General features: G+C 37.9%; 1 protein-coding gene and 1 long non-coding RNA gene across 10 annotated transcripts in view; one reads left to right on the top strand and one right to left on the bottom strand.

Moving 5' to 3' along the window:
• Positions 1-1892: 1892 nt before the first annotated feature.
• Positions 1893-22639, bottom strand: part of ANKRD17 (ankyrin repeat domain 17) — a 142712-nt gene continuing 121965 nt past the window's right edge. For 8 of the 9 annotated variants that reach the window (XM_065595937.1, XM_065595938.1, XM_065595942.1 and 5 more), the window contains 11 exons: positions 20346-20462; positions 18627-18798; positions 17182-17629; positions 16129-16284; positions 15717-15866; positions 13537-15191; positions 9990-10187; positions 8471-8719; positions 5090-5265; positions 4346-4510; positions 1893-2681 (listed from right to left, as the gene is read on the bottom strand). In XM_065595937.1, the coding sequence (XP_065452009.1) occupies positions 2622-2681; positions 4346-4510; positions 5090-5265; positions 8471-8719; positions 9990-10187; positions 13537-15191; positions 15717-15866; positions 16129-16284; positions 17182-17629; positions 18627-18798; positions 20346-20462 (3546 nt within the window). In that variant the 3' untranslated portion in view covers positions 1893-2621. The remainder of the gene's footprint in view (positions 2682-4345; positions 4511-5089; positions 5266-8470; positions 8720-9989; positions 10188-13536; positions 15192-15716; positions 15867-16128; positions 16285-17181; positions 17630-18626; positions 18799-20345; positions 20463-22639) is intronic. The other variant, XM_065595939.1, reaches the window with a different exon arrangement.
• Positions 15796-22560, top strand: LOC135983533 (uncharacterized). The gene is made up of 2 exons (XR_010601208.1): positions 15796-15925; positions 20941-22560. It is a non-coding gene; the product is annotated as an uncharacterized LOC135983533 (long non-coding RNA).

The following is a 22639-nucleotide window of genomic DNA, read 5'->3' as shown; positions in this document are numbered from 1 at the left end:
TGCCATTCCTTAATTAACAGAAAAATGAATAAAGTATTCTGCATATACACACTCCAATAATCTATGCATATGTATTTTAAAAAAAGATAGGGAAGCCCTGCCAGGTCTCAAAAGAGTATGTTCCTTTTTTTATTGGTCAAATAAAAGGCATTACATTTGAAATATAAAAAATGTATCTGAAAAAATGTTCCTAGTACAGACTTCTAAAAACCCCAGTATTTTATTTAACAAGCCTGATCCCACAAACGAAACATGGGGCATTCCAGCCTATGTTCCGGTGTCTACAGTTTTGTTTTCAAGTCAACAAAATACAGACAGCTTTATAAGAAATCACATCCTAAGAAACTCAGTTTTTTTGACCCACAGAATACATTTTGTTGTAATAAATATTGAGCAGTATTTATTCCTCAGAAGGATTATTTCAGAAGAGTAAAAATAATCCGTTAGCACTGGAGAAGCATTAATCATAAAGTTATAGGAGAGTGGTAAACGTTATATAAAATACCTTAATAGCATTATTCCCCACTCATAGTAAAGTGCTGAAATTGAATTTAAATTGTTTTTTATTAACAGCTGTTCAGTTAAGTATCCATTCTGATCCAACCAATTCTTCATACATTAGATTTCAGAAGGAGGAATCACAGACAACTGGAAAAATGAGTTTACTTAGATTTAGAGCACCACCTTGGGGCATGTATACAGACACTGGTATTCATGAACTTCTGGACATCTCAAACGTAGCATCTCAGTATTTAAAAGGCTGTATAATAGCTTTGGAAAAATCAGTTTTCCTCTGGCTTTAAGAGAGTAATCATAGTAAGTTATGAAACAGTATTTTAAAAATCCAGTTTTATAGCCAACAAACAGAATTAATCTAATTAATTTGGGATATTCATTCAATTAAGATTTATCTAAAGTTTGTCAGGACTCTAACTCACCATATAAAAGGGTGGATTTGATTGACATTGTACCTTAAAAAGTTTTACCTTTTAACATTCTTCTATTTCAAAAAGCAAATGATAGACCATGTTGGATTTGTTCCCACAATACTACAGTTGATTTGTAGATCTAGTTTATAAATTTGGTTACACTGTATATCACACATACACAGTCATTTGTGTTATAAACTGGGATCTTGGGTTAAAATAGCTTTGTTTTAGGCTTGCCTTATAGTACTTCTGAACTTGCTCTACAGCAGGGGTTCTCAAACTGGGGGTTGGGACCCCTCGGGGGTCACGAGGTTATTACATGGGGGGGTCGCAAGCTGTTAACCTCCACCCCAAACCCCACTTTGCCTCCAGCATTTATAATGGTGTTAAATATATAAAAAGTGTTTTTTAATTTATAGGTGGGGTCGCACTTGGAGGCTTCCTTTCTAAAAGGGGTCACCAGCACAAAAGTTTGAGAACCACTGCTCTACAGTTTGTTGATGTTCCTTTGCAGAGCATACTGGTGTTTTCACGCCAGGAAACTTTAAAAGCAAAACATGATAAAAGCTAGTAAAGATGATCATTTACACAGAAATTTCATTTTGGAATGTTCAAAATTAACTTTGATCAGGCAGACGCACAGTTCAGAATAAAACATCGCCTGCTCTAATTAAGCCACTAATTCTTGAAAAATAAGCCTTGGTTTGGAGGCAGTTTCATTAATGAATCTCTACTACTAAGTGCCAGTGGGTGTGCTTACTTTTACTCCAACAGCCAAAAACAGTCACATATTTTTCTTCTCTGGTGACTGGGAGGAACTAGATAGATGCACTTAGAATGGTCAGAGAACTAAACATACCTCACTGCATCCACCCATCTGCAAGAGTCATTTGTAACAGACTGCTGCAGGATGGCATGTTCACTAGTATTCACTGGGGAACTCTACTGGTGTTAGCATGGAGACAGTTCTGGAAGTGCCAGAAGGCATAATCTCAAGAGCTTTTTTTTTTTTTATTGAAAACCCTGCGTAGAAGAAAATGGAAACGTACTTTTAATAAGTATCTGGTTACAAGAGAAAAATAAACAGATGTATGACTTTTCAAAAATCCAACGTATATAATTGGGAAAACCCACTGATAATTCCCACTTTTATACTGTACTTAAATTACACAAGTAGAAAAGTTATGCTTATTAATAGTTTAATGTATGAAGGAAACATCCAGATTTCTGAATATGAAGGTACATATCTCACATTAATTTAAGTCTACATAAAGTAGAGCCTCTATACTGACATATTGAAATTTACTTTCTGCTTAGCCATTTCTGTTATGTAAACAATTGTACATTTATTTGCCATTCTAAAACTTCAGGATCAAGTTTACATAATTTTGCTAAATTTCTGTGTTTGCTCAGAAGCAGTTTACAGTACTAAAACCAACCAGCCAAAGAACAGTTTCAACAGAAAGTTATGTTAAAAAAAGAAGAGTAAAGGCTAACTAAGTTGAAACATATGATGGTGGGGAATGGGTGGTCACAATGTTCACAGAAAAAGGTCAGTTAGTAAGTTCTTCTGCAAAAAGCCTACACACTTCAGTCAAGCACATCAGTAGAATGATTTGGGAGCATATTAAACAGCCATTTGTGTTTTCCTCTGAATAAAAAGCAATCTCCAGGCTAACAAGTTGATCCCACTCAGCCAAGTTGGTTCATATGCACACTGTTCATGTGAGGTGTCCAAGTTCCAGTCCACACCTGAAAAAGAAGAGGGTGTGTTACTAATGATGTATTACAAGGATGCTTTAGAACATTTAAGAATTTTAGGCTTAGCTAAGATGTTTACAATATAATTTATAGTGCCTGCCTTCACTTTTCACTTCTGTAATGGTTGCATCTATTAATAAACTACACTAAGTTATTTTCTTAAATGTGTTTTCTTCTTGTAATACCTAAGAGCTGAGGTGTGCAGAGATTATTTTCATCACTTTCATCTTCCTGCCTGAGCTTCTCCCCTTGGTCACATATCCTACCTACACATTCCCTTCAGTACTAGGTAGAACATTTCCCCCCCAGCAATTTTTCAATAAAAAAATAAACTATCATGCCACAGAATGACAATGTGTCATTCCACCCTGACATACTATACGGTAACATTTATATTAGCTGTATATCAGGAAATCCAGCCTCCTAGGATCAAGGGGAATAATAATTAAGGCCCCAAACCTGCCACTGGATCTGCTAATGCTGTGCCTGCTGAAGTCAGTTCGGTTTTTGCATGCATGCAGGGGATCATGCAAGCAGAATCAGTTACAAGGTCAAGGTGTAAAGCATCATGATTTGGGGAATTATAAACGGTTTCACTTCAGCTTTTGAAAAGTTCAGTTAACTAAAAAAATTATTATTGTTATGAATTGTTTTTTCAATATCTAGTACCACGTTCACTGCTCGAGAAACCTTACAAATACTACATGTAACAAAGTAAAATCTATTTGGGTATAACTGATAAATACTTTAACAGAGTTTAATATATAAGCAAGCGCATTTTATACAGTTAGGTATATAGTTAGATTTGGCTGGAAGAGGAGAAAGCATACAGGGAACCCTCAATTCCCTCAACTGCACTCATACAATGAACTTCCATAATTCAGCAGAACGAGGCAACTTGTGCAGCCAGCAGTGCTAGAGATCTCAAAAGAGGTAACACTGGGACAGAGATTGATGGTGGGGCGATGGTTAAACTGATGTAGGAAGGGCCAACTCTCTCCCTGGGCACTCCCAGCACTAGGGAAGGCAATACGACTCAAAAGCATAATGCTCCAGATCTAATGCTGTGACAGTTTCACCTCCCACTAAGAAAATCATAAATTATATGCAGCAGTGAATAAACGACACTTCCCAGAAAAGTGATTTATCAGTTCCATCACATCTATATCACTTCTAGTACTTCTGTAGTAGCTCACCAACATTATTTAACACATTTAACAAAAGAGGTAATGTAACACTTGAAACAGTTACTATAAGGGCTTGTCTACAGGAGGAAATTAATTCTAATAGCTATTCTCCAATAGCTGCCCATGTGGATACACTTCTTCTGGAATAGCTAGTCTGCTTAGATTCACACCCTACCTTATTCTGGAACAACTTCCCCATGTTGACAAGCCATCAATGACTCTTTGCTTATTTTTAAAAAGTAAGTGGACTTTATTTTACACTTGGTACATATAAGTGCATTAGGTGCTTCAGTTGTAATTAGTACGGGTAAATCAGATTTAAATTAGAAAAATCAGAAAGACTAGAAATACACAAGTTTTTATGTTTTGCATTATACTCCTGGGGAATGATTTGTTTTTGTATCTGACTATGTTGAAGATAAGTCAGGAATAATAATAATAATAATAATAAAAAAATCACAATATTACCGTTTGAGGGCCATTGTTTTCTGTGGAATTTGAAACCATCTTTATCAATGAGTTCCAAGATGGGTCAGCAGCATGAGGTCCATTAAATATAGGACCTCCAGTACCATCTGCGATGGGTGCTACAGGAGGAATCATTGCATTCCCATACACAGAGAAAGGCATACCCTTCAGGGGGAAAAAAGTTAAGAATCAACATGTATATATAAAGACACACACATGTCAAGTAGCAATAGAAATGATCACTTTACATTTTAGAAATTCCCTACATTTGTATTATTTAAAAGAGTAAGGTTTTAAACATTTTTCCTATCTGCTGTACATTTACTTTTTAGTATCAGATTAGTAATATCTTGCAACTGTTCTGGAGAAAAATAAAGAGCAATAATACTCTAACATACACAGCTCAGACTGTTTTGACTGGACAGTACTATAAAATAGGGGTTCTCAAACTGGGGGTCGGGACCCCTCAGGGGGTTGCAAGGTTATTACATGGGGGGTTGCGAGCTGCCAGCCTCCACCCCAAACCCTGCGTCACCTCCAGCATTTATAAGGGTGTTAAATATATAAAAAAGTGTTTTTAATTTATAAGGGGGGGTCGCACTCAGAGGCTTGCTATGTGAATGGGGTCACCAGTACAAAAGTTTGAGAACCACTGCTATAAAATGTCTACTTGTCTTAAGAAACAACATAGAAATACTGAAATTCCTATACTAAGGTGGATGCCAGAAACATTAGGATTGTTACCCCGACTTTAGGAAAATCCATATATCCTGCAGGAACATGCTGATGGAATGTACCGGAAGGGGTTACAATTCCGGTACTGTCTCGCTCCATCGCTTGATGTGAAAACACTCCTGGATCAGACATTGGCCTGTGGATCATATGACTTCCCATTCCACTGTGACACCAATCTACTTTATCTAGCAAAGAAACAAGTACAATCAATTATTATATTGATATTAATAAACTTGTATGGGCAGCTAAGACTAAAGTCCTCTGCATTAAAGCATTTCCGCAACAAGAATAGTCCCTTGCCCTACAGAAACCTTGGTTGTCCACTCAGACTATACTTCTGAGGCACATATATACCAAGAATGAAATCTGTGTGGACAATCACTCAAAGAAATCCCACTTAACGGAGGATGTTGAAAAATTACTTCTAGTCAAGAAATAACTTCCACAATATTTTCTCCTTCAAGTTATGGATACTGAAACCTGCTCCTTATAGCTCTTGTACTGTGGTAATTGAGGACTGCATGGTCTTTTATAACCTCAGTTTGACTGTTCGATAGTACAAATGGGCGCTTGTCAAAAGAGACGGCTTTATCAAAAGGTTCCTGAAGCTCACAGGCAAACAAGATGATGCATCCACAAGTGGTAACATGAAGGGGCAGGCCACTTGGAAGTTGGTGGTTACCTAGGGACCAATGATCATGAACGGATTACATTCAATATGGGAAAACAGAGTACGCTCTCAACCGGTAAAGAGACAGACGATATTTCAAAAAGACTAATTTCCTAAAGCTAAGAAAAATTATGAACAAAATTGATTGGGAAGAAAAACTTAGAAAAATACTAAGAATTGGCAGGTCTTACAGAACAGTTTATCAGACTGCCGAAAGTCATGATTACACAATCAAGAAAGAGGACTTTACCTAAAAGCCCATCCTTGTTCAGTGGCAAGGTGAAAGCATCAATCAGAAATTAAAAAGTAATCCATTTACAAATGGAAAAGAGGGGAAATAGTTGATAAATAAGGGATACTAAAGACATCAAGGAAAAATCTCTGGCTGGCAGGGCTGAGGACAACAATGAATTTTTAAAGTGTTTTAGAAACAAAAGAAATCTTAACAAATGGTATAGGATCCAATGCGAGATGAAGATTCGAAAATTGTTAATGATACAGAAAAGGCACAAGTGTTCAATAAATATTTCTGTTACAAAGCAGAATTGTACTCATACCACATAAAAATGTGTGACTACTGGCCAGAGAATTAATAACTAAGGATGGTAGACAACATCTACTAGGGATAAACTTCTTTAAACCAGCAGGAGCAGATAATGAAATCAAGAATCTGAAAAGAGTTGGCTGAGAAGATCCCAGGCCTGCCGATGTTAATTTTTAATAAATCTTGGAATACACGGGAAATTTCAGAAGACTGGAAAAGAGTGCTAACAATGTGCCAACATTCAAAAAGGGAAAGTGGAATGACTAGATAACTATAAGCTGGCTAATCAGTCCTGGACAAAATAATAGAAAAGATGAAATGGGAGTGATCTGATAAAGAATTAAAGGGCAGGAATACAATTCATGCTATAAATACCACAATTTTATGGAAAATAGGTCTTATGAAACTTGATTACATTCTTTAAGGAGACAAGAAGTTTGATTAAGGTCACTGTGTAGATATAAATACTTTGTCTTTTGTAAGATGTTTGACTTAGTACTGCATGACATTCTGATTATAAAATTAGTACTATACAATATCAATAGAGCACACGTTAAATAGATTAAGATCTAGATAAATGACTGATCAAAAAGTTTTTAAACAGGAATCACCACTGAATAAGGGTAATTTTAGTGCAGGTCCACAGGTATTAGCACTAGGCCCAATACTATTCAACTTTTTCACCTAATGATGTAGAAGCAAATATAAAATGATTGCTAATAAAATTTGTGGATGACAAAGATAGGCAGAGTTGTAAGTAATGAGGAAGACAGGGCAGTCATATAGAGCGATCTGGATCGCTTGATAAGCTGGGCCCATTCAAACAAAATGCATTTTAAAACAGCTAAATGTAAAAGTATACATCTAGAAACAAGGAATGAAGGCTCTACCCTACTTACAGGATGGAGGACTGTATCTTGGAAAGTAGTGACTAAAAATGATACAAGGTTCACAATGGACAAGCTACTCAACTTGAGCTTCCAGTCGAACACTGGCACAAAGAGCTAATGAGATCCTCAGAGGTATAGACGGGAGCAGTGTGTAGGAATAGGGAGGTGATTTTACCTCTGTATATAGCATTCCAGTGTCGGTCTCAGCAGTGCCACATACAGTTCTGGTGGCCACATTTTAAGAAAGATGTGGAAACATTGGGAAGGGTATAGAAAAGAGCCACAGAAATTATTTGGGGGCTGGAGAAAATGCTCTCTTAGCGAGAGGCTTAAGGAGCTCAACCTGTTTAGCACATCAAAAAGAAGACAGAGGTTTTCTGATTGCAGAGTATACATGCCTGCACAGGGAGAAAATATCAGGTACTAAAGGGCTCTTTCTTTAATCCAACAGCAAAAGGTATAACAAGAACCAGCAGCTGGTAGCTGATACCAAATTAAGATAAGATGTTAGGCACAAATTTTTAACAGCGAGGTTGATTAACCACTGGAACTAACCACCAAGAGAAGATATGCTTTAGCCAAACAAGTTATTTGGTTCAACATAGGGGTAACTGGGTTCGATGTAATGGCGTGTGATATCCAGGTCAAACTAGATGATCTGATGGTCCCGTCTGGCCTTAAACTCTCTGAATCCGAACAGAAAGTTTCACAGTTCCTAATATACAGAACAGCAAACTCCATAAAAGAAGCAAAACTGAAAAAAGGTTATGACCGTCTCCAGAGGAGTAATCTTCATCCTCAAGAGACAACTATCCCATGCATTTCCTCACTCAACGTCCTGTATTGCAACAATCTTCCTCAACAAGAGAGAGTTTTGGATGAGAGTCCATTCAAAGCCCATTAATACTGCTCTTCTAGGCTGGTTGCAGGAGTAATCGTAAAAATTACAGCTAGATTATCTAGTTCATCCCGGGCAGGGTGGAACCTACCTGCTTTGTTATTTATGGTTTTGTGCAATTATAACAGCAACAACAAATGTCACAAGCAGCAAAGCTTCAGAACCAAAGGTTCTCCACTACCGTTTACGACACAACTTCAAATTGGACAGAGCAGACAGAAGACCCAGTTCTGAGAATTGGAAATGAATTTATAAATGAGCAAATGTAAATTCTGCGGAATTCAATTTATACAATGCCTCTCAGTTCTAAAGCATGGTTATTAAGAAAAGCAATATGACTATAGAAAATTGCATGCATAAGGATGCTTGTTAGACAATATTTCCATACCTTGATTGCCACCTATCCCTTCAAAGGACCAGATGCCACTATGCCCCACTGGAGTGGCTAAATTGCTCCCAATAACAGATGGAGTAGAAGTTCCAGTTTGTCTAATACGTGCAGAACGTTCAGTCCCAATTGGAACAGGAACCTTTCTGTCCTGAGACGCATTGCTGGGCTTTTCTGACCCCAAGGACACTGCTGAAGGGGTAGGAGATGGTGCTCTAACTCCAGATGACACTGATTGAGCAGGAGATTCTACAGAAAATAATTGAAAAATTACAGAAGTGTGTATGTATATTTAGTATCTTTGCTACACCTAGTTTGAGATGATAAAATGAATTTCCACTCACACAGTCAAGTATCAGAGGGGTAGCCATGTAAAAAGTGACAAAGTCTGGATCTGTAAAAAGCAACAGAGTCCTGTGGCACCTTATAGACTAACAGACTGTTCGTTTATAAGGTGCCACAGGACTCTTTGTCGCTTTCCACTCATATAGTTCTGTTCACATATACCAACACTAACCTGTAAAAAACCCCCAAGCTTCTGGAAGTAGATGATTCAGAAGACTCGGCAGGCATATTATGATAATCTGAAGTGTTTTACCTCCAGATCACTGGTTCAAAATACAGCTCAAGCCTTTATCACTTGTTGACTGTTTGGTGGCTTATGTGAAACAATTATTGTAAGTAGTTTACTACTCTAGAGTCTATACAATTGTTCATAAAGATACTGTTAAAAAGATTATTTTAGGCATTATCAATAAAGATTGGCAATTAGAAAGGGTTAGATTCTGAAGCAGATCTTAAATAAATTAATGGGTTCTTTTCGCAGCATCTGCATCTCATTTAGCCTGCAAAAGTCCTAATAAGAGGACTTCAGATTTGAATACTGTATTGCCAGTGTTTAACCTTTAACTTTCTTCCTTAAATATAATGGAATGAGATATCTTTAAATTTAAAATTAGTTTTCTATCATAACACGTCATGGCTGTGTTACAGCAAAAACTGTAAAAGTCACAATTATAGATGAAGATATCAAAATTTACAGAACACAGTCACTCTCCAAATCTATTTAGTGGTTATTTTAAAGGGTTCTAAAAACAATCAATTCATTATAAAAGAAAAACTGTTGGTAGGATTTATGAATACACTATCACATCAGTGACACTTGGTTCACTTTTGGAAGAGTATCTTCTCAACCAAAAGGGCTAGAACTTGAAAAAAATCCCAACATCTAAAAGGAACCTTAGAGAGGATTATTGAGCAGCCCTAATGCATCTGTTGAGATCAAACCTTTCATTTAACAGATTTCTTCCAGGACAATTCATTCTGTAAAATATAGTTTCAAAATCCATCTTCAAACAGATATGGACTTTAACAACAATGAAACAAAAAACCCTAGGAAAAAGCTTAGCCAAAAATATCAAGTTTATTCATTAGGTAGCTACATAGACTAGGTAGAATTTGACAGAATATGTTGCCTTTACAATAATTTCTCACTAGTTTCCTACTGAGAAGAACTCACCATTTGATGCTGATGAACATGGAGGCAATAAACTAAGTGGGGAAAAGTGTTGTCTGTTAAAATTAGCAGCTGAAGGTGCTCCGCCCAGGGGTGGCCCAGGTGCATATATCTGACCGCCCGAAAGGTTTGAGGCAAAGTTACCCATATGTGCAGAAGAAGGTGTTACAGAAGCATACGGTGAATCCATACTGACAATACCTATGAAAGAAATTGGCAGAGGGTAAGTCCTCACTGAAAGATGGTTCTAATTAACATCTGTGTAAGTAGGACTCAGACTTTAAGGTCAGAAGGGACCATTATGATCATCTAGTCTGACCTCCCGCATGATGCAGGCCACAAAAGCTGACCCACCCACTTTCCCTTAACTCAGCTGTTGAAGTCCCCAGATCGTGATTTAAAGACTTCAAATCGCAGAGAATCCTCTAGCTAGCGACCCCTGCCCCATACTGCGGAGGAAGGCGAAAAACCTCCAGGGCTTCTGCCAATCTACCCTGGAGGAAAATTCCTTCCCGACCCCAAATATGGCGATCAGTAGAACCCCGAGCATGCAGGCAAGATTCTCCAGCCAGACCCTCATTGACCATTGATACTATTTACCAGCAATGGCACGTTATTGACTAAAATCACGTTGTCCCATCAAACCATTCCCTCCATAAACTTATCTAGCTTAATCTTAAAGCCAGAGAGGTCCTTCGGAGATGAGGACAGTGGGGAAACATTTGCATCAAATTAATTTCTTCATCCATAAAAATTATTTGACATTTTGGTTAAGTAGCCAAGTCTTTTTAGCTGTTCTCTCCATTCACACAACTACAAATAGGGGAGCAAGAGAAGTGAGTACTAAAAAACATTGGAAATGTGTGTGTGTGTGTGTGTGTGTGTGTGTGTGTGTGTGTAAGGTTTAAAACAACTAAAATAAATGAGTGAATGAGAAAATAAGTATGCATCAGTACTGAAGCTGGATACAAATAAGTAGTAAAAGTAAAAGCTCACCCTCCTTTCAAAAAAAAAAATAAAACTTTTCAAAGGGGAAAACTGAAAGTAAAATAATGCAGGAAAATTTTCAGGGGAAGAAAAATGATTGAAAAATAGCAGTTGAAGAGAAAATGTGAAAGTAAAGACCTGAAGGGAGTTAGCCAGTAAATGGGGGGGTGGGAGGGGGAGTGGGGAGGGAAGGGGAGAGAAAAAGAGACAGACTGTCAGTTTGGAAATCTTTCATACTTTTTGTTGTGACAGACTGAATACAAATCATTTTATATTTAAAGACATAAGTAACATTTAAAAATTATGCTTGATTTTTATGTGGAGGTCTTGAGTTTAAATGAATGCAATAACTAGACTGTAAATAATCCTATAACTAGCTACCAGTGTAACAACCTAGCATTTTCCAGATCCATAAATCTTTCTAATTTATATCATTTGGGACTAGAAAATCATTTTCTAGTAAGTAATGCAGACCATCTGGCACAAGGAAGGTAAAGTTGTGATCGTGTTTAAAATTCACAAAGTATTTCTCCACTCCCCTTTTCTTTCTTTAAGGAAATATTTAATATATGTTCTGCGATCAACATGAAGCCATGTCATCAAATTAATTTATTATAGCTCTGAAATAATATAGCTCGTGGACTGGCTGTCAGCAGACCTCAGACTCCAATCTGCAGCATGGCCTGGCAAAGCATCTTGCATTCTGGAAGAAGGCTATAAAAGTCACCGACCCCAAACAGAGAAGTGGCAAGAAAGAAGAAGTAGGTTTTTTGTGTGTGTTCTCCAGGACGCCTATCCCCTTGAGCTTCAACTATTGCAACACTGTCCAAGAGACCTGGCTCAGAGCCTCCTTCCCCCACTTCCATGTGTGCCAGCAAGAGGGGAGCTTGTATCACCTTGATTCCCCAGGTGCCAGCAGCTAAACTATTCTCCACAGAGTATGGATAGACCACTTTACACCTCTCCCCAGTCCCTAGCTGCAAGTTAGACTCTAACTCTGGCTCCCTGAACTCTGCTACTTGACTACATGGAACAACGAGGGACCATATTCCTTATAATCCAATTAACTCCCTGTTAGGAAAGCTGGCAAATAAGCAGCAACTCCAGCCAAACCCAATAGGGAGACAAAGTGCCAGATGCCTAGCAGCAACAAAATGGCAAATTCTGTGACAAAAATACTGAATTCCATGGGATCTTGGAAATATGCCCAAGTCCCTGGCATCACTGTCCTGATTGAAATGAACTGGGCAGTCCAAACTGCTTAAGTGCTATTGTCTTAGACCCTCTGCTAACACAAGAAGATATCAATGCATCACTTTTCTTTAGAGGCACATTTTCAAAGTTATCTTCACAGCTAAGAGAGCTAGATTTTTTTTAAAAACACACAAAAGCTGACATTCTGAGCACAACTATTCAGCAAAAAGGTAACTTCAATACATGGAACCCTATTGATATAAATGCAACTCAGCTCTGTCTCACTAAAATACCCCTTGCTATTCAACAGGAACTGATAACAAGGCCTACGTATTGCCAGATATTTGAAGAAGACCGAACACTCTAAAATTATTTCAAAATCAACTGAAGTTAACTAGTGCACGTGAATAGGTTACAATGTAAAAAATAAACGGCATCTCTCAATTCTTTGATATTAATAAACAGATCAAAATTTACAACTGTTCTTCACTTCTTTAGGAAGTCATTGCTATACTTTTCTCTTGAAGGCAAAACACTACATACAAAATCCACATCATGAGTCGCTACACACTGGACAGAGTCAAAGTACAAAAAAGCTCTATGTACTCCATAGCAAGTTGCTGCTCGGAATCTGTGACAAAACCCTGCATGAGTGCAGCAGACTGGAAATTCTCCTGCAGAATCACGTGCATTCAAAAAATGGAGATTTTTGTTGAATTAATATGAAAATGAATAATAAAAATTAGTGAAGTATCCCTTGTTTTATATATTCTGATTTCAAATTAATTTTAAACTCTGTCCTAAAGTTTCAATATGCTATAGATTTATATATTGGCTATGCAGGACTACACTACAGAAGTTGGCAAGGGATAAAGAGGGAGGTTTTGTCAGATAGGCAGTGACAACTGAGCCTTTTGATACCTCAGAAGTTGTGGTAGATGGAGGATTCTGTTAACGGTTTCAGTGCTGATAATTTTAACATGCTAACATTTCAACTGTCAGCTCTGGGTTTTACATGCAGTACTTCAAATGAGATGAATAGGGCAGTTCCTATCTCTCAGAGATGGTGTGTCAGGCTGCATGCACACTCACGAAGACAGGAGTCCATTAGTTTACATTCAGAAGGTATCCTTGTAAGGGCTAGAAACATAATTCGGGTTAAAAATGAAATCTTATACTTGAATCTGTCCCTTGTAGTGGAACTGTGCTTTCAAGAGCAGATGAATTACGGAATACACAATTCATTTAGTATAAAGAACCCTAAAAGAATAGGCAGAAAATCTTAAGTGTACCAAAGTGTAGGCATTCAGCTGAGGGACATATTGCTGAGGGCACCCCCCCCCCCACACACACACACACGTGCGCTTACCTGAGGGACTTGGAGCTGGCCTTTGTAACGGTGGCCTAAAACCTGGGGCTTTGGAAGTATCAGACTGATGCAAGGGTTCTGAGTTTGGCAAAAACGAAGACTTTCCTGATAGAATGGACTCTGGTGTTGTCTGAGATGAAACTACAGATCCACCCCAGAAGGCATGAGCAGAAGTGGAACTGTTCTCAAACAATGTGCTAAAGGGCCCAAAAGGCAAAGTAGCACTGAAGTTAGTACCCATAGATTTGTTTGCTGGATGGGCTGAATTTTGAGAAACAGTTTGTGTACTTAAGGTAGAAGGAAGCTGCACTGAAGAAGGAACACTGTGGGGCCTTTTAATGTGATTTACATTATGGACTGCAACAGAACAATTCTGCACGGGAGCTGGAGTCTTGTGAGCAGTATTTGTTCCATGGGCAGGTGGTTTGAGAGCAGGGGTTTCCATTTTAGCTGGAGGTTGAGTAGATCCCATTGATGTCTGAGGCAAGGGATAGGTCATGGGGGCATTTGTCGAACCTACCACTGGGGCAGATGAACTTGTTGCTGCTGCTAAATTTGGAGGCACAACCATTCTAGGATCTGGTAGAGGAACCTGAGGTTGCTGGGGAGGAGGTCTTGCTTCTTGAGAAAGAGATCCTGGAGATTGCTGGTGAGCAGGGTGCACTGAGGAACTCCCAACAGAACTAGCACTCAGCTGCCCACTGCTGGCTGAATTACTTGTTTCCACTACTGGTGGACTAGCTGCTTCCTGGTCAGAGGAAGATGCCCCTTTATTCGGAGAGGTTGTTACACAGTCTGAAGGACTGTTTCTAGAAACCGCTACTGGCTGAGCTGGTGGTGAAGGGGATGATGGGGATGAGACAGGGTAGTGTTCTTTGGCAGTAGGGATGGGATATGTGGCATTTGTAGGTGCTGTACTGTTGTTACTAGCTGTGGTTGTGATTGTAGTTGTGGTGGCATTAGATGTTTTCACAACTGTAACAAAAAGCTGCCTTCTGACTGAAGGTGAACTGGGATTGCCATTTGTAGATGAAACAGGCACAGCAGAGGCTGTTGAACTTGTTGTAGCTGTCGGACTAGTAGTCAGAGAACTTGTTGAATTCACCTGAGAACCACTGCTGTTCTGACTGTTATGGCGAGGCACCATGTGAGGTTTAGGTGAGTTAGTAGCTCTTGCAGGGCTCAAAGGCCTAACAGGAAAAGGACCCCAGGTAGACTGAGCTGGTGGAAAAGTACCTCCAAAGTGGGTCATGGGCAACCGAGGTGGACGGATTTGTTGGAAAGTCTGAGCAGCAAGTAAAGCATGTGCAAACTGTGGAGGAGGATATGCTAATGGAAGAGAAACTGGAAAACCAGGCCGCACGTTATTCACTGGGTTCTTGACAGTTTTATGTGTGGGTGCTGAAGAAATTGCAGGCACAGTGAGTGCTGTGGCTGTTTGAGATGTTGATTGAACAGCTACAGTGGTCACTTTGATTCCCATTAGTGAATTGTTAACGGCTGTAGTGGCAGCAGGTGTTGACGACCCTATTTTGGAATTTGCTGCAGAACTTTTCAAACGATTCTTTGGAATAAGTTCATCAATTTCCTTATCTGGATCCTTAATAAGAGCATTGATCAGCTGTGTTGCTTGTCTTGTTGATTCTGTGCCACCCCTGTAATAAAGAGTAAAAGGGAGGGAGGAAAAGTATAGTTATTCTGATTTAATTTTTACCCTCAACTTTTACACTATGTAGCCCAAATGTATGCTTTGAGGTTGTCAACCACTCTATTATAGATAAATTCACAGTAAGATATTTTACATTAAAGGAAACTAGATGTTTAGCTTCATGTGTAAAGAATTTAAAAGGCTGAAACACCAGTGTCCTAAGCAACAAAGGCATTGCATAGTCCACAAAAAATAGTTTCTCTCTCCTTACTTTCTGCCCACAACTACAGAACAGAACCAATTTTCCCTATTCTGCATGAAAACATTCTTTTGGTTCAAAAGCACAAACGGAATAGTAGCATCAATTATGCTTCTCAAATGATATATCTTTAAAATTGTTGCTCACTTAGAAATCCTGCAAGAAAAGTGGTCTATTAAACCAAAGACTACTCTTTAAACTTCATTCTTCCCATTTACTGTATAGAAATTATTATTTCAAAAAGTACTCAACAATGCCAAACAAACTTTTTACCTGATTGTTATTATTCTGTCCCCTGTCTTGTCTTTCTGTTTGTCGATGTCTATATGTGCTCCAGTGAACTCCCGGATAGCATTGATGTTACATCCTCCTCTTCCAATGACTCTGGAAATTACTGTTGATGGGACAGAAACCTTCTTTGATCTATACAGAAGAAAAAAAGTATTAAGTCAACTGGAGAAGTTTTGATGATCTGAAATAAGGTGAGGACTAGCAGGAAGATATGAAGTTTGAGACAGATCCTGAGTTGGTGTTTAAAAGGAGAAATTTATCACTTCTACTCTCAAACTAATACATTCATTTTAACTGCAAGATGGGGAACAATGAAATAAAAATGTTCTGTCAAAAAAGATACATAAAAGGCATAAAACTACTGGCATGTTTGACTTTGTATATGCACACATACCTTCTTACAACCTCCTTCCATCCTTCTTCCCTCTTCTGACCACGTTTCGGGCTAGCTATGGTTAATTTTCCATTTGGAGAAGAAAGGGGAGAAGGTCCAGATTTTGTGCAAGTGGACAAGGAGTTGCTGGTTACTTCACTGATAACCTCAGACAACCTTTAAAAAAATAATTTGTTGCATTTAGAGAAATTATTTCTTCAAACTCAGTGCAAGACACACACCATGTGGCCATTTTTCTTTAGTCTTTGGGCACTAAGCTTGTTAGGAGCGCCAGCATTAGAAAATCATAACTTGAGTTATCACATTTCTGCCCAGATACTAAGTAGACTAAGCACAAGTGATCATTCATTAAATATAGTTAATATACATATGCAGTAAAATATCTTAACGGTATTTTAGCAGCTAACTACTAGCGAATTTGGTTTTGCTATTTTTGCCCCCTTCTGCTGAAAGCTAGAAACAGGTTCACTGCATCTGAGGAGGATGCAGAGCAATAAACTACTTAGATTAACCAACCAGTATGAATTTGTGTATACGGCATTTTGGAATGCATCTAGAAACCATTTGAACTTTTAAAACTCCCAATGTAATATCCACTGGATTAGGTGCCAATTGAACTCAGCAGCACTGTACTTGAAACCTAGGCTAAAATACTCCCCTTTCACTTGCTGGCATTGCTAAAAGACTAGCCGCTAGTCATGACACCCGTTGCCAAAAAACACTGACTATACTAACTCTGAACTAACTGAAATGCTTTGTCTGGGAAACCACATATAGCAAGACAACCCACTAGTTAAAGATTTGTGGGTAGGCTTCATGCCTCAGCCCACTGTTTTAATATAATTCATGATCCAAAAATGTTTTGTCTCCTCATACAATATTAATATTCATATAAATAGAAAAGCAAGGACATTTGTGCTCTTATCTATTTTTATTCTTGTAATTTACAAGACTCTAACAAGGCTATTAAAAATAGGTCTTGAAAATCATTTTCAGCAGGAAGTTCCAATTATTTTAAAACGGGAGTAATTACATACGGCCACAATAACTTACTTTATTGATGATTTGCCAGAAATTGCTTTCCTCTCCTCCTTTGGAAAAGTGACAAGTACTGATGGCTGTTTCTTGTTGCTCAGAGTGGTCATGGCTGCTGTGGAAGAATGACTGTCACTTTTGTGGCTGCTGTTGCTATTGCTGCTTTCGTCACTACAGCTGGAAATCCTCATGTTGTCACTGTCGCCACTTTCACTGGTACTGCTACTCTTCGACTCGCCATTGACTTTTTCTGGTTGACCATAGGAGATTGGGAGTTGATCATCAAATAGAATCTGAACATTATCGGGGTTAATTTTGTTTTTCCTGCTTTTCCTCTTGGAGCTGGTTGTGGTGATGGTATTGTTCCTTTTCCCATGGGAACCTGCTAAAGTGGTCCAAGTTGCAGATATACCTATGGTGGTTGTAGTGGTGGCACTAGGAGGCTCCATTAGGACCTCAGGCTCATCTGATTAAAAATCAAAAAAATTACTACAGCATGAGGAAATTTGCAATTCCGGGATATTTTTGTTTTTCAAGTCACACCTAGCAAATCAGGCAATTTACTACTAAAGTTTAGTAACAATCTTGAATGACTCCATGGAATAATCATAAACCAATCACTGCTAAGACAGTTACGTAAAAATAATGCAGAAATTGTTATAGTGCCATTATATAAACTAATGGTACGCCTTCATATTGCATTCAGTTCTGGTAACTGCATCTCCTAAAGGATACAGGGAGTTCCAAGAGTGCTAACAAAAATGGAAAAACTCTCACATAAAGAGAAACTGAAAAGACTGGGTTTATTGTTTGCCTTTGAGAAGAGACTAATAGCAGGGGACATGATACAAGCATACAAAATAATGGACGGTGTAGAGAAGTTAGATTGGTAACTTCTATTTACCATTTTTCAGGAGACCAGAACAAGGGGACATTCAATGAAATCAAAAAGTGGCAAATTCAAAACTGATAAAAGGAAATACCTTCCCATACAAAACTCAATTATCCTTTGGAACGCATTGCTACAAGGTATCAGAGCCCAAAGGATTCAAAAGGATTTGACACTATTCAGATAATAAGAATAGTGGGAGAGTTATAGTAAATATTAAAAACCACAAGAGCTCTGGAAAGGATATAAACTCTAGCTTCTCGACAAAGCCAACCACTATGTACCGGGGGCTAGGAGGAAAGTTTCACTGTGGACAGGTTATCCCATAGTTGCTTCTGAAGCAGTTGGTTATGGCCACTGTCAGAGACTGCATACTGCCTAGATAGACCACTGGTCTGATCCAGTATAGCAATTCCTATATTTAGTAAAATTTAAAAGTCATGTTAGATATAGCAAATATGGATGGACTACATGAAACCTTATATCAAAGTACTGATAAAAAAAGCTGTAATCATACTGGGAGTAAAAAATTATGGGAAAAGATTAAATCTATGGGAAACAGCAATAAGACTACCTTCAGCTTTCAGCTTTTCCTTCTCTTGAGCAGCTTGTAGTTCAAAATTCTCTTTATTTTTAGCTTCTATTTCTTCTAGTTTTCTTCTTTGCTCTTCCTTTTTCTTTCTCCGTTTCTCTTTTCTTTTCTCTCTTTTGGCAGCCAAAGCCAGTCTCCTGCTTTCTTCCCTCAGCTGTAAGTCAAGAACATTTTAGCAGTATGAGAGTATTGCAAGTTGATAAAGAGGAACCGTGCACCATGTTCGGGAGCAATGTGAATGCTTCAAGATTACTTCTTTTTTACAATATGATTTGCAACTGTGAAAATCAAACATCTAATTTAGTTAAATTATGTTTAGACATCAAAAGGTCAATATTTTGGGGAGGGATAGCTCAGTGGTTTGAGCATTGGCCTGCTAAACCCAGGGTTGTGAGTTCAATCCTTGAGGGGGCCACTTGGGGATCTGGGGCAAAATCAGTACTTGGTCCTGCTAGTGAAGGCAGGGGGCTGGACTCGATGACCTTTCAAGGTCCCTTCCAGTTCTAGGAGATAGGATATCTCCATTAATTTATTATTTATAATTTATTTTCCACTCTGACCTGCACTATGGATCTCGATTGTACATTTAACTCTGCAAACATAAACAATACATATTGCAGCAGAGAGGAGAATTTTGCCCTATATTTTAATCTTCAAGCGTACCTATAGAGCATGTGCATATGAAAGCACAAGCCAAATCAAGAATGCATGAAACTTACCAAAAAGAATGAAGATAAACCATTTTCAATTAGAGTGAGATGGTAAAATATATGCTTATTAAAAATGCTGCAACTAATGTGGCACTAGAAGCTCAAATTAATACAGATTTTAGATCAAATATATTTGTGCTAATGTCACCAGGTACAGACTCTTCATTAAGCTCAGTTTGTACAAACTAACTTTCTGCTTTATATTAATCTTTTTGGGAAATGCTTATACCAAGAAACAGCGTCCGTACATAAGCATTTCTTTAATGATATTCCTTTTAAACTCGATATGCAGAAGGTAAAGCATACTCTGAGACAATAAATATTGTGTAACATGCTGTTACTGTGTGCCATCTACAAACTATAATTACCTTAAAATCATATTTTATATCTATCTAGATATATCTATATCTCTATGAATGATTTAAGGTAATTATAGTTGTGTATATATATATATATATATATATATATAAACCCAGGGTTGTGAGTTCAATCCTTGAGGGGATATCATTAAAGAAATGCTTATGTACGGACGCTGTTTCTTGGTATAAGCATTTCCCAAAAAGATTAATATATATATATATATATACACACATACATACAACTATATAATTATAATTATATATATATGATTATATATATATATATATATATATAATCATAATCATATATAATTATCTTTTCTTATATTTGCATAGATTATTTTGGAGTTCTAACAGAAAAAATAATCTATCCGGAATAGCTGTCTGAAGCACTTTCACTGTCAAAGAAACAGCAGTGAAGTTTTGGCCCCCTAAAAGGTGGATTTTATGGTGGATAAACATTCACTGGGTCCCTCTTTGTGGTAAATATTTCACACACCTCTAGCCCAAGAGAGAGAGAGAGAGCGCGTGTGTTTGTTTTTAATTCAGGCCCAGATCTTGTATAGTTTCTTCTGATGGTGGAGACATTTTGGTCACAGAAATGAAACTTGAAATGAAAGGGGACTCCTTACCTTCTCTAAATCCAGCTCTTCTAAAAGAATGCTTGCGTTTTTGTTTGCTTCAGCAGCCTGTCTATCTTTGGCTTGTACTATTGATTCCATACAAAGGTGGCATTTCTTTAACATCTCCTAAAATGACAAAGTAAATCAATCTTCTGTCTGAAAACATAATTCTGTAGTATGTATTGTATTTGTTGACATACTTATATTTTCCAAATGATACGAGATTTACAGATTTGCTCAATTAGTTGTATAAATCAATCATTTTTAAAAGGTTTTAAAAAGAAAAAATGTGAAGAATATTGGTATTTTGTATTGGAGACATATTGGTACAAAGCATTTTTAAAATATTTAAATATTTTATTATTTTAATTACTGGTCTTTTAACTGCTAACATGCTGTGGAAACTACAGAATCTTTTATTAGGAAAGAAGCAGTCTGACACACGCAGAACCGCAGCTACTCAACTGTCAACAAAGAGGAGTTTTGTAGTGATATTTAGAGTACCATCAGAAAAAGGAATAGTGGTTTCTTCTCTTGTTTTTCAATTTAATGCTTACAAAAGATTTCTTAAAGCTCTGGAGACAAACTCTCTATTTATCCACAGAATAGGTGGAACAAGGCCAGCAAGCTTTTCCACAATACTCCCACTTATGTGCCTCAATTTTGGCTTGGATGGACAGCCACATGCTTGAAAGAGTAGTTCAGTTTCTACATCTGCTCAATTACTGGCTTCCTTGCTGAGTCTATCGGGAATTTGGTTAGTAAAAATGATAAATGTGGACACGTGCCCTCACTTGTAGGACTGTCACAGAAGCTGAACCAAGGCTCTGGAACTATTTGACTCAAGGGATAACTACTAAGTTCATAATGTTCAGGTCTAAATGCAGTACCCAACTCCAGCTTAACTTTCCTTCAGCAAGTTCCTCCATTCCCCCTTCCTTATACATACTATATTACAGTAAAGCCTACTATCCCTAATTGGGTGCCAACTGCGCTGGGCACGGTGTTGTCCAACAGAGGAGACAGTCCTTGCCCCGGAGTTTAAAACCGAAGGCTAGTGAACAGGATAAAACAGGCTGATGAAACAGAAAGGGGGAAAAGGGATTGGGAAGCTGAAGTAACAATAAAATGATAAAAGAAAGTTGGGAAGGAAAGTAGATGTCACAGCTCTAACCAAATAACCCAGCAACATTCTCTCTCTCTCTCTCTCTCTCCAAGCTAAGAAGGAAGTCCTTGGGAAGTTCTCAGATACATTGTGATGTGGGCCATATCAATATTTGGATGAATGGCATTAAATTCTTGCAAACTCACAGAACTTTGCCGGTGAGGTGAGGGGATGGGGGGAAGAAGTGCCATGGAGAGTGCTGTCTCCTCACTCATGTCATCCTCCAACACTGCACAGCCTGAACTTCAGGGAGGAGATTTTGCAGGGAGTGTGATGATGGTGCAGGGAATCAGGGATACAGTGGAAACACTCTGTACTACCACCGCTCTACTTTTCTCATGATCTACTTCCTGCTGATGCCTTATTCCTTTTGATACCTGATGCCATTTGCCCATACCAACCTGGACCAGAGATGAACAATGCAAGAGATAGAACTTTCACAGCAGGTGAGAGGCTCAAAAGATATTACCAATCCCCTGAGAAGCAATTACTTAATATTATGGAAACTGGGAGGCCATTTATGCAAGATAAATGGATAGCAATTCAATCCAACAGCAATTCACTTACTCAACAGCAAGTGTCAACTTCAGATATTTAGTTCAAGCTCAGAACAGCATTGGATCCCAAAAATACTGAACAGCATAAAAGGAATGCTTGCTTATAAAGCAGCAATGGATAATATATTACTGTTTGTTTACAGTTCTTGTTTACTGCATTTAATCAGCATCAGGAGAACAATCTTTCAACTATGTTTAAGAATGGAAGACTTTAGGAGCTTCACTGGAGTTATATGAATATAATCAAATGTCACATTAGAAATGTTAGAATGTTATATTTATTTTTATGGAAAAGACAAAAACAAAGTTGCCTTCTGTAATAATATTTTAAAATGCAGTAGAACTTCACTGATCTGAGGATGTGTCTGGGAAACTAACTGAAAATTAGCAAGTAATTATTGGCAAGTTGCATTTACTGCCATTTTCACAACCATTTACTGTAAATACTGTTACAGTATTTGGATTTTCAATTTTTACCAAAATAAAACATTTATTTTGAAAATCATGGTATACTTGCTTTGCCAGTCAAGCAGATGTTCACGGAAAATTCTACTCCAACCTTGATTATTCACACTTAGAAC

Source organism: Chrysemys picta, chromosome 5 (assembly GCF_011386835.1).
Source record: "Chrysemys picta bellii isolate R12L10 chromosome 5, ASM1138683v2, whole genome shotgun sequence".
In the NCBI taxonomy this organism is placed as follows: Eukaryota; Metazoa; Chordata; order Testudines; family Emydidae; genus Chrysemys; species Chrysemys picta.
The sequence above is the reverse complement of the archived record's forward strand: the minus strand, read 5'-3'. Positions and strand labels throughout refer to the sequence as shown.